This window comes from Lampetra fluviatilis, chromosome 19 (assembly GCF_964198595.1).
Source record: "Lampetra fluviatilis chromosome 19, kcLamFluv1.1, whole genome shotgun sequence".
NCBI lineage: Eukaryota > Metazoa > Chordata > Hyperoartia > Petromyzontiformes > Petromyzontidae > Lampetra > Lampetra fluviatilis.
This window is the reverse complement of record NC_136293.1, coordinates 14,000,132-14,013,062: the sequence shown is the minus strand read 5'-3', so window position 1 is coordinate 14,013,062 and position 12,931 is coordinate 14,000,132. Positions and strand designations below refer to the sequence as shown.

Below are 12,931 nucleotides of genomic sequence, written 5' to 3'. Positions count from 1 at the left end.
TTTAATACGGTAACCTATATCTGGAGATTCAGTCACGTTGGGCAGGCATTCATGCATCTCAATGTGTAGTTATCTTTCAATAATAATGAGCGTAGATACTCTTCACGAATGTGTTTTATTGCTATACATTGCTTTTAAAATTGTATTTTAATCCAGTCGTCTCTTTGTCAAAATTTATATTTGTATCCATGTTCGTTTAAAACTGCAAGTGAAGAATATATCGTAAATATGTTGCTGGTGCCCCCAGGTCGGTTTGTGGCCTATGTTTCTTATTCTGTGTGTCGTCAATTTACCCAACCCTGTTTATCAAGTTGGGGGTTACGTTTTCACCTCCGAGGGCCTTTGTTTTGATTTTGCTGCCATAGACACTCATTTTTCATGTTGCCCCGTAATTGGTTTGCGCCTTTATAGAACAGCAAGCAGGCACCGTAGCGGCACATGAGCTTTAGAACTACCGCGTAATGAACACCTTTGATTTACAGCACATGTACATGAGAACAAGCAATGTCCCTTGCCTTCTTTAAAAAAAAACTAAGGTACTTTTAATGAGTGCAGTTGTGTTTTAAATTGGAGATTTATGGCTGTTCTAGACATAGGTGTACAACATGAGCCACATCGTGCTGTCACTTCACCAAAACAGGATTTTAACTCATTAATGCACTGCTGCTGTACTAAAAACTAAAATAATTGGGTATACTTTAGAAAAGGTGCCATATAGTTCACCATGGTGGTATGGGTCCATATGATGTTCATAAATGCAAGTACAGTATACCACAACTATTGCATACTTTATTTTCTAGCTCATGTATATCTCAAAGGATTTCTAAAATGTGTTCAACAGTAGGCAGTGCTTTTCACTTTCACAGTGGACTTAAAAAAGAGCATATTTTAAAGCCAATTAAATATTTTTGTTGTAATATAAACATCATTTTTCATTATACAGAGATATTTGCATTGAAGGTAAAGGGTTCACATGATATCATATCTATTTTAAACACTCCATTAAAATAGGGAAAAAACACCAATTCTAATGAGCATGCTATATATATAGCTAGGGAATTTTGTGAAGATAAAGTCTGTCATCTGAAAAAATAATGAGTCATATATAAAATGTATCTTGCTAATCACATTCCTAATTTAATTTGCTAACTACAAAGTAACTCTTAATGCATAATTAGAGATACTTTATTGAGGAATGCAAGACCAGGTTGAACGAATGATCAGTCCATTTCACACTAATTGGTTTTGATAAACTTCATGAACTTGCACACTTATCCATCAATTTTGTTTGTAAATCTTGACTTAAAGCTTTCGTGACTGCAGGAATTCATACTCTTTGGGTCTTTCGGTAAAGTCACGTAGATAGAAAAATTATGAAAAAAATGAAAATAAATTAAAGAAATGACTTTACCGAAAGACCCAAAGAGTTTGTTTGTAAAGTTATAAAATGCTTCACCTGTGTAAACAAAACAGTAAAAGACTAACTATTACAATAGCTTTTATGAACGAAAGTACACTTTTACAAATTATTATTTAATAATGTTGGCCGATTTACACAGGTGTACAAGGTGATTTGTTATTTTAAAACAATGAAGGGAATTGCGGAAGCTAAAGAATGGTCATAGTGGTGATAGTGATGCTGCGCCCACCTCAGGGCATTCGACCGGCATCAGGCGAAGGCGACCGCTGGCGACTCGTGCCAGCTGGCATGGGACCAGGTGGGAAGGGCCAAGAGAGGGGGAATCCCTGGGCATCTCGTAATCGTGACAAGCAAGAGGTATGGCTCACGGAGGTGTCACTAACGAGGGCATGACCAGTAACTTTGGCTGATGGAACAAAGTGAGAAGCTCTTACGTAAATAAAAAAAATCACGAAACAGAACACAGTTGTTCAATACTGCATGTACATATATGCACTCAGTCGTTGGTATGCCCCTGATCCTCGTTTGGCTGTACTGGTCATGGTAATTCACTTGCTCATGTCAGAATAAAACTGTGCTATTGATTCAGAGATAGTAATGTCTGTCACATGACAGTCGCCAATATTTTTAGTTCTCATAGGTGCATTATAGCTAAATTAAGTCTAAAAACATTTAATACTGTGTTTTTACTGCTTGTTAAACTCAGTTGTAGTTTTTACTCTCGACGCCACCTTCCCCCCTTCCCCATCGAGTTTCACTGATTGTAATATGGCCCTGGATTCCGATCGTGTTAAAGGTTCCTGTTTATGAGAACCACTGTGAAAAGAAGTCCCAACCTGCAGCACCACCTGCTGACGCAACCAAGAACCTCGACTATGAGAAGGTGAGGCGAACACCTTGCAGGGTCTGCTGCACATCAACATACACGGTTGACATTTGTCTAACCCATGCATTGTAAACCTCTCGCATGGATCTCTAAGGTTGAAGTTTTATAAAAAGCAGAATGGGAAGTGCATCTTCTGCATTGCAATTGTCCCAATGTAAAAGTTTCCTGATCCTGTAGCACACATTGTCCACCTATAAATGCAAGTGACAGCTTGCAAACGTGATTTAGACATTTCCTGTTGATTGAGAAGAGTTTCAAATGCTTGGTTCAACCCCTTGTTCCCAATTATGGCAGATATTTATTACTTCCCTATAGTTCGCTACAATGTTTACATACAGGCCATTCATTTTTAAGGAAACAATTTGCTGTAGCCACATAAGACATAGGCCACATAATTAAAAATGTATATTTCAGCATGTTTGTGTGCTTAGTAATCTGTTCTTGTGAAACGAATTGTACATGACAGTTATTCTCCGCTTAAGTCAGGCATATTGTTGTGCCCAGGACAAGTTGGTGATAGTTACAAAGCAAGTTTAACATACATAGTCACTCGTTGTATCTTGTATGTATGTTGAACTTCTTTCGCACCGTGATATAGCCAACCGTGCTAATCGGAGGTATGGGGGAAGGACAGAAAACTAAAGCACACACTGACAGAGCGGTGTAACACCACATTGTATTTTAGGATCCCATAGCAAGGGAAGACTATCGGAAAATCTTGCTGCAGAACAGGAATGAGAGAAGAGCCAACAAGGAGAAGTGTAAAGGAATGAAGGTGATGTTCGTCTGTAAAAACATGACTTGGGGGAGGAATAGCCAAATATGTGGTTTCTCCATGAATACTGCGTACATTTGTGTTTAGAAGTCTGTAAATGGTAGACTACATCATTTTTTATGATAAACGCTTGAATTGTCTTTGAAGAGCTGTGACGTAAAAGTTACATTCAAATTGAAAATGGGTCTGCAATGATATCGCGTGTTAAATTCATATTCAAATGTGTGAACTCAACGTCTATTAAGTATATGTTATATATTGATGGTTTAAATTCTTTTAGTATATATTTTACGTGCAAGATATGAAAACAGGCACACCACATTTTCCTAAACAAAAGCAAAACTCGTTAAAATGTATATTATTTATGTTATATTATTTGTTTTGCTAAGTTTCTACCCACTGCGTATATTATTAAAATATAGCAATATATTTGTCCTATGCAATTCTGATAGTGCTTGATCACGCAAGCTTTAGTATATATCAAATGTGCCCATGTCTTTCGGTCAAAAGAACAATGTGGATTAATGTGCAATGTGCCGCATGTGATGTTTCTTGTCTGTTCGTGCAGTTAGCATTTGAGATCCCGCTGCACAGGGATTTAAATGAGGGAGAGCTCAATCACGTAACCCCAGAGGTAATTACTCGGCACAAGAAAATAGCACCTGGTTTTGGGGGAATATTTTTACGTGGGTATAAATATGGTTGATTTGTCAGCTCTACCGAGAGCCATGTTAGTTGAGATAACTACGGGTACTTCAGTTTTAAAGTGCTATTCATTTTGAAATTCCATGTCTATTATTTGTTAATTGGATCATTTAGTGTCTAGTTTTAAAAGCACAGTTAGCGACTGAAATATGCCACATTTATATGCATATATGCTTCAGTTTTGTTCACTCTCAGTTCAAGATATGTGATTAATATGTGGTTATATATTATAATTCTAGAAATACACTCACATTAATTGTTAATGAGTCAGAAATATGACAAATGTATTTGTGCATTATTATAGTATAAAATCGGATAAGTTAAATGTGTAGATTATAGTCTGTTGAACTTTTCGAAGAGGAATATCCATTACACCTGAATTTGTGTTTGGTCCCTCCGTTGCAGCATTCCCCTCTTCACAATTCACGTATTCACTGAAGAACTGTAATCTGGTGTGAAGGTTGCACCTTCTTTACAATATGTTCTCTATTCAATTAGTCAAATTGCAAAACATAAGCTGACATGCATTACTTTATTATACAATGAAAATATATGAATGTGATGGACCATCTGGTGTCCCACCTGCTGACATACCTTGCCACAACCCGCTCCCCCCCCCCCCAGAGGATATGCCATATATTTTCTGTATAATTGGCATATATTTCATACATTAAGTGTCCCTATGTTATTTTCAAGTTCAACTAGCTGGATCTTGCTGTCAATTTGCTATCATTGTGTCGCCAATCACCTGGGAGTAATTTTAAGATGAAACGAATGTTATTTTTAATCATATAATTTCCCAATTATATGGCGATGTGTGCAAGTTACTGTGATTTTAGGCAATTGTGCAAGCCACTAGGCACCCGTTCTACTGCTTATGAATGCATGTGTATGAATGGACATATGTTGGTACAAATTCATCTTCAGATTCCTACGCACCATGTAATATACAGCCGTGTGCAATAACATGCGCATTACACATTACGTGCCCTAATTTCACAAAAGCTCATAAATGTCATGAATGTGCATGTAATAAATTAATACCAACATGTAACGACATAAACACAAGCATAATTTTGGTCAAAACACTGGTAAAAGTTATTACATTTTACATATGAATAAATGCAGTAATATCTTGTGTTTTTCATAAATGCGAAACATTCACGGGATGTTACATGCTCAACCTTAAGTTGTGCATAAAGGCACGTGCTACATTTAAATATATTTTATGTGTATTGTGTGCAGCTGTGATGGCTTCCAAACATTTGCAATGCATGTAATGGAACCATTAGTTCCGTACGAGTTTTGGCAGTATGATGAGTTTCCAACATTGTAGGTTAAGGTACACACATCAAAATTCCCCTGCAGGGTTTTTATTATTCACGATGAGTTTGCTGCTAAAATAACCCCTTTAGGTACAATTCAAGAGATCGTACAGTTGATCCTCACTTTATTAAACCATTCCACGAGACACGCTTTTCATTTGGATAAACCAAGCTGTGAAAATAGATTTTTAAAATGCATTGTATTATGCTTTTGGGACATCACCAATATTTGGATATCCACCTGCCTTATATACTCCAACTTGTGCAGAATAATGGAATTTGGTATAACTGTCTCGGCCTCGCTGTGCGCTGCGTTGCACCACTATCCGAGTAGATAACCATGCATTTTAATAAACCTTCAGAGCCAGGGTGAACATCCAACTCCAACGTATTTAATGACTAAAATGAGGTAAAACTGATGGGAAAACAGCACAAAATACAGCATCTGTTAATACTTGCAATATCAATACAATGAATGAACACTGCAGCATCATAACATTGTCTTAGATAACATGAATCTCAACAATAGGTCCTGGATAGATCAGGCACCTACATTAGCACTGAATAACTATACAACAAGAGAATAAGCTTAAATAAGGTCACTTTGTGTAATCACCATACTGCAGGCCAAATGTACAGCGCTGCACATAACACTGAACTGTGGATGAGATACTTCTTCATTCATCCTTGCTCTCAATAACGCATTCAAGTTACATGGGCACAAGTCTGGCTCGAGTTGTCCAACTACAAATAGCATTCACAATAATGCAAGTATTCTTAGGTTTTTTCGGTAAAGTCACGTAGGTAAAAAATTAAAATTAATAAAAGTAAAATAAAATAAAAATCACGACGTTTCGGAGGCAACACAAGCTTCCGTCTTCAGGTGGAACTCTCACAGCACGATAGCTGTATCAAGTGAGAGAAATTCCAGGAAACAGTATTTGTATATATACTGGTTGAGGGTGGGAGGAGCCAAGGTAGGCCCTGAATATTATTTTTGTGAGGTTCGGTACGGCTGAAGCACGCTGTTAGGAATTAACCTTTGTTGTGTAAACTAGGTGCAGATGATGTAAAGGTGCATGTAAAAGGAACTGAGCCGTTTTGTTATGTAGAGATGATGCGGCTGAAATCGCTGCCAGGAAATGAGTCTTTGTTGTGTAGAATGGTTGACTGAGCCTATTATTATGTAGAGGTGCCAATAAAACTGTGGTGGCTCCATCAACTGCTTCCGAACAGCAACTGGTCGCTGCGCACACCTCTTCCACAAGTGAGAAATTAAAGATGACCCGCAATGTGATTGCAGCCACTCGAAGCAAACAATAGACCTTATTTTGAACAACTCCATTCTACTCCCGCTTTCCAGCGGATTCGAAAGTATTAGCTATGCTTCTCCTGAAGCTATCACATGGCTCACAAACTTAAACCTGGATGTATGATTTTCACATACTTTCCATACTTTATAAGAGGCACTTCCTTGGATGAATTGTCGTGTGGTAATATCAGTGACATTGGCCATGTTGACCTCTTGGCTTTGTGTGGCATCTCCTGGCTGATAATAGACCCTCATTGTTTCCTCTTGAATACCGTTTTAATTCATATCTAGGAACCCAGTGGCTATTTCTCTATATTGTAATAATAATGTACACATAGAAACATGACAAATGATTTTTTCCAAACACTGCACTAACAGAAATTGAACGTCATCAACATTGCAGTGCTTGCGTCACAGTTTGCATTTTCCGTGATGGACACACCAGGTATCATCTGATAACTTAAAAATATACACCATTGTCAACCGTGCTCAATGTATTTCTTGATGAAGGCATCCCCAACTCGTCGCCATTTACTTATGATCATACGTTGGAACAATCCAACTAGCACTTTCACACGGGATGATTTTTTTGCTCCATCTGCTCCATGGACGTCCTCTCGGATGCGTTTGATCCCTTGGTGGCCATCCCATCATTATCCTCCATCAGTCATCATCCTTTCTGGTGGCGCGTGCTGCCAAAGCCCACGTTTTTAACAGTTATAATGATGTCTTTAATGTATTTCTAAATATATTGTAAATTTATGCCAGGGTCTGTGACAGGCTTTATGACTGCATCAGTTTCCAATTAATTGAATGCCTTTCCAAATGCCTTTTGAATCTACACATACTTTGTTAAATTTGTACTGATATGTACCACATACTGTATGTTTCATTCACCCAATAGAAAATACATTCCACCTATTTAAAATGCAGTACACCAGATGTGCTGCTTACACATTGCACACAGTTTGCAATGAACAGTTGGTATGGAATAATCTTCTGGGGATTGGAGCTGCAAATAACTGCATTTCAAAAGAAGAAATGAAAAACTTGCCTTTTTTCTCAAGGCTTTTGAGTTTAAATAAAATAAATAAGGGTATGTAATAACCAGTGAATTTATTTTCTCAGAATGTGTGACATTTAAATGCAATCAGTGAATGCAATGGAAAGGCAGAGATTGTTGTGGGGCTTAGAGACTAGATGTTATTGCATTGTGTGTATTGTACAATGTAATTTAAAAAGATTGCTGCTTATAATTTGATGTAGTGCTTTGAGCTAAAACACAACTCTGGAAACTACTTTAGCTTTAAATCAGAGACATTTACAATGATTAAGATAAATCACCTTATGAAAAATTAAATTCCTGCCTCCGGGACAAAAAATGTTAGTGTCCGAAAAGCATCAACATGTTGACGATACAGGAAGACATTTCCCATACAATTTACTAAATATGTTTTTGTTGGCAAAATGTTATAATTCACTTAGCATTCGTGCATTTATTTGCATACCATTTAGGAAGAAACAGCAACGCATGTTGCTGTAATATGCGAGAGTTTATCTTTGTGCGATGGAAATAACAGGAGGTGACGGAGCTGAATAGCGCCCTGACCTTCCAGGAGGGGGCAAAGCTGCAGTTCAGGAAGTGGTCCTTTCAGGATGATGGCAGTGTGCTGAACGTTCTGTCCAAAGGGCAGCTTGAAGAGACCGCATCAAAGATGGAAGGTGAAATGGCACATTAACTGTGGATCAATTTACGAACATCGACAGGCTGCGAAGGCCACGGTTAATTCTCCGTTGCATATTAAACGTGTCTGAGAAAGTACCTCGAGAGTGTACTTGATAAAATCATAAGTTGTTGTTTTATGTAAAACGCATGCCAAGTCGTAGTTAAATTTATAGAGCATATGCATGCAAAAACATTGACACCTGACAGCTACATTTTATATATTATATATGTTTAATATTGAAAAGTATGCATTTACAACACCTAAAAGCATCTGTAATTGTAGAAAACCGATCATGCGAAGAGGGACAATGTAGGTCTTGATTAAGATTTGAAATGGAGAAGGGAGTCTGCCATCTGAATAATACGAGGGAGGGAGGAATTTTCAGACAGTGGAGACAGCTGAAGAGCAACTGAGGAGTGTTCGAATGCAGGTTAGGTCTTGACTGAGGAATGTGGAGTACAAGGAAGACAGTCAAGCAAAATAATTGGAGATTGGTATACCCGTATATGTTAAGAACTTTTGAATGTAGTGAATTAATGATGGGCTCTCCAAACAATATAGCCTCACCATAATATATTTGCTGTAATAAACATAATTGCAATTTTATACTGCATACATGCAAATTATAATTTACATTTGTGTCAGCTGTTGAGCAATTAAGAGTAGATGATTATTTTCTCTAAAGTGCTTTTCGTATACCACAAAGATTGTAAACTGTCGGGCCACGTGAATGACAATTCCTGGTTTCTATACATCAAGTTTAAGAATACAATTAATGTTTGTATGAAAGCAACTACTGGAGGTAGTTTCATTCTGAAAATGTCAATCCACCTTACCTGAATCGTACTACTGAGGATATAATGTATATTCATGAAGGCTACTAACATGAAAATGCATCGCATATATATGACATCTGCACGGATATATACAAATTGTGCAGATGCGGCACAATCTATGGCAACCAGTAAGACACCACGTTAAAATGCTGATAATAGTTAACCCCATGCAATGTGTTATCACGTTTCACAGCATAGATTTGTAAACGTATTGAAAAGACAACTTGTAAGAGTAGCATATATTTTCCCTGCGCAACCTCGCACTCCGCAACCCCGCACTGCGCGACCTCGCACTCCACGACCCCACACTGCGCGACCCCACACTGCGCGACCTCGCACTCCGCGACCTCACACTCCGCGACCTCACACTCCGTGACCTCGCACTCCACGACCCCGCACTGCGCGACCCCGCACTGCGCGACCTCGCACTCCGCGACCCCACACTCCGCGACCTCACACTCCGTGACCTCGCACTCCACGACCCCGCACTGCGCGACCCCGCACTGCGCGACCTCGCACTCCGCGACCCCACACTCCGCGACCTCGCACTCCGCGACCTCGCACTCCGCGACCCCGCACTGCGCGACCCCGCACTGCGCGACCTCGCACTCCGCGACCCCACACTCCGCGACCTCGCACTCCGCGACCTCGCACTCCGCGACCTCGCACTCCGCGACCTCGCACTCCGCAACCTCGCACTGTGCAACCTCGCACTCCGCATGTGTTCTGTTCTCCCAGCCACGTGCCCCGATGTGGATGTGGTGGAGGTGTGGCCGCAGGATGCTGGACATCGAGGCCAGTGGAAGGGTCCCTCCCAGACAATCATGCAGGTGCTGAGCAAGGCAGCCCTGAGCACCATCTGCCCTTCCATATCGGAGAGAGGTATAAAGAGTCTCACCCCCACAATAAAATTTTTGCCCAGTGGAACTCTCACATTGCATTAGTGTTAAGATTGTTTGAATTTTACGCCCAATCGCTCATCGTTAATGTTAACTTGCGTCTGACATAACATAAATTATTTAACAGTGCATACACATATTCATGAAAAACTGTTAGCAAGGTGTTAAAGATCCAAACCTTGCTCAGTAGTTGGCTGCTGGTTCATTGGCCATCTCAACCCATCACAGAATAGGAGTCTGGGGCAAGACATTATCCTATAGGTCATTTATGCATTATTCAGCATTACATATAGACTAAATGTATTATCAATAAGCACTATTTTCTGCATATTTTGCTTCAGATTAATATATGTAATTTGCATTTTATGTGGCTTAATTGGTGCTTTTACATAAACAATCCAAAGAGTTTTGCAGATTCAAGCTTATTCTGTAAACGATGATCACGTGTAATAATAGAGAGCACACTTTTTTAATAGTTTGCCTCTTGCAGAGGATGAAGAAGATATCCAGCCATCATCAGCCAACTCGGGGACTGATGGAGCAGAGAAACTGGAAGAGGGAGATGATGAAATGAAAGAGGATGGAAGATCAGATGACGAGGACACGTACGTAAAAACATGCACTTTGCTCTGAAGTAAATTACTAAGTATACTGCAATGTGTGTTACAGCCTGTGCAATATTTTACTTAAAAGCAAGAGACCTCGTACAATGTTTTGGTGTTTTATTCACTTACATCTATATTAGCCCCTGACATTGATTATAATGCCAACTGATGAAATATTTATATGAAAACCTCTACTACACAGTGGGTAATCTGTGACAATACAACTTTCAGATCGTTTTTAATGTCAAAATGTGACCGGACTAGAATGTGACTTGAAATGCTATTAATTTACATTTGAGATCCTGTAAATGTATTCAATACAAATAGATTTTAAGGCATTCCACACACTAACCAGCTTTGTTAGAGATGTTTAAAACATGTGATCCACGAAAAAATAAATTTGAGCTTGAAACTATCAAGCCATGTGTCTAGACAGCTTCTTTTGTCTTTCCCAGAAATTTTGGAGACTCAGATGATGAAGCAATGCAGGACCTCAAGGAGTCTTTCCAGAAGTTCCTAGAAAACGATTTTGAAGAGGGGTCAGAGGGTAAAGAAAATGACACAGACAAAGAGCAGAACGGCCAGGACATAGCAGGATCTGCTGCATCCGAAACAAAAAACAGAAGCTCCCCAGAGTCTGGGAAAATAGAGATATCTAATGAGCTTGAGGAATGTGATAAAGATGGAAGTAAAAACTGTTAAGACTACTCAGAAATCCATGTGCAGAATATATAGTTCGTTAGTGTCTCTTTATATTTTTGTATGAATAACAGTTATTTAGAGACATGCATAGAAATGGTAACTTCATGTTTTTGGCTAATTGATTCCACATTATTTTCCTTGCCTTTCTGTACAAAAGAAAACTGCTGATACCGCTTAAGCCAGGTTTCTACAAATGTATGTGTAATGATTCAGAATGTGAAGAAACTCCAAATCTATACAGCAGTCGTCATTAATAAAGGCCCTCCTATAATGAGGGTGCATTACAGGCTATTGAATTCCAAGGCACGCTCTTCCTCTGACCATAGCTATCACTCTTTTAAGTAATAGGCTTTTGTACCCAAATTTTGTATTATCAAATTGACAAAATGTGTTTTCCATGAAAATCCAATAAACCTATTAGTAGTAGAAAAGGATATTCCCATAAGTGGATGTCCTGCCTTTATTGCTTTTTAGGTGCTGTATATGCACACATATGTACAAAGCGCATATGTTTGCACATGCTTGCTGCATCTTGTGTATGTGTATTCTATCTTACAATTGTGAAAACCTGCAGTATATACGGAGCATGCTTGTGACATCACAGAACGGTTTTGTCCATGATGCATTGGTACATGTAAAGTATTGCTTAATTCCCTAGCCATAATGCAGTCAATAGTTCTGTGCACAATAAAATATGCGTGGAATATAATGGTGAATGTAGTTTCATTGAAAGTGATTCTATAGATCATAACATGTTTTATCAGTGGATTTATTACAAATTATGATAAGCCTTAATTTAACGTTCTGTAGTGTATTCAAGTCTAATTTCTTGACTGGTATACTTTTAGCTGACTGCTCTCAAGTTGGAGTAGATTTTGAAGCAATTTCGTTAACTATAGACTACAGAATTATGTTAATTTACAACTTTGGAATAGAGGCCATTATTGGTGTTAGCCCGCGTGATTTATTTAGATATCATAATCACCAGTACCTGTATTTAGAATGCTGATTAAACACGAGAATATTGTTCTCTTAGAACACTACAAACAACGTACAAATTGTCTGTTTGTTTTGTTGACCTTTTATTGTTAGCAATTGTTATGGTCATCTATTCATCATTGCAAGGCCGTAGCCATGGAGTCAACATTGGTGGGGACCAAATCTTCCAGGGGGTCTGGGGGTCCCACCCCAGAAAAAAATCCAAATTTTAAAACTAATTTCCTGCAATTTCCTGCCTAAAATATATTTTAAAAAAATCACTAACACATAGGATGGACGTTTTATTTATTTATTACAATAATGTCTAATAGTGTATTGTATTACATTTCTGTTTTTCCTTTTCTACCTTTTCTTGTTTCATTGTATGTAATGGCAGAGATTCGGGATTAATAAAGTACAACCATAACCACAATCATATAAACAGAAATCTATTTCATAGCAATATAATTACGGCCTTGCATCATTGGGGGGTTTAGTGGTTGCACTTGGTTAGCACACTGCTATGAACCAGGCGACCTGAGTTCGATTCCCATCCATAACTAACATCAGTGGCGGGTGATGTCAGCACCATTCCCAGCCACCCCCATTCACCCTCCCACACTGAGCAGTGTGATAATATATAGTTAAACAACCCCTAAATGACATGATCTAGGGAGGCCTTCATCCAAAAGTGGATTGGCAATGGGGTGTAAATGATTTATTTCACAATTACACCACAAAGAGCTGCTCAAAATATCAGT

General features: G+C 38.7%; 1 protein-coding gene across 6 annotated transcripts in view; it reads left to right on the top strand.

Moving 5' to 3' along the window:
• Nucleotides 1-11,508, top strand: part of LOC144937715 (serine/threonine-protein kinase Nek5-like) — a 97,497-nt gene extending 85,989 nt beyond the window's left edge. For all 6 annotated transcript variants that reach the window (XM_078865158.1, XM_078865157.1, XM_078865160.1 and 3 more), the window contains 8 exons: nucleotides 1,655-1,777; nucleotides 2,217-2,303; nucleotides 2,992-3,081; nucleotides 3,650-3,715; nucleotides 8,004-8,145; nucleotides 9,725-9,868; nucleotides 10,376-10,490; nucleotides 10,946-11,508. In XM_078865158.1, coding sequence (XP_078721284.1) covers nucleotides 1,655-1,777; nucleotides 2,217-2,303; nucleotides 2,992-3,081; nucleotides 3,650-3,715; nucleotides 8,004-8,145; nucleotides 9,725-9,868; nucleotides 10,376-10,490; nucleotides 10,946-11,192 — 1,014 coding nt within the window. In that variant the 3' untranslated portion in view covers nucleotides 11,193-11,508. The remainder of the gene's footprint in view (nucleotides 1-1,654; nucleotides 1,778-2,216; nucleotides 2,304-2,991; nucleotides 3,082-3,649; nucleotides 3,716-8,003; nucleotides 8,146-9,724; nucleotides 9,869-10,375; nucleotides 10,491-10,945) is intronic.
• The last annotated feature ends 1,423 nt before the right edge of the window (nucleotides 11,509-12,931 follow it).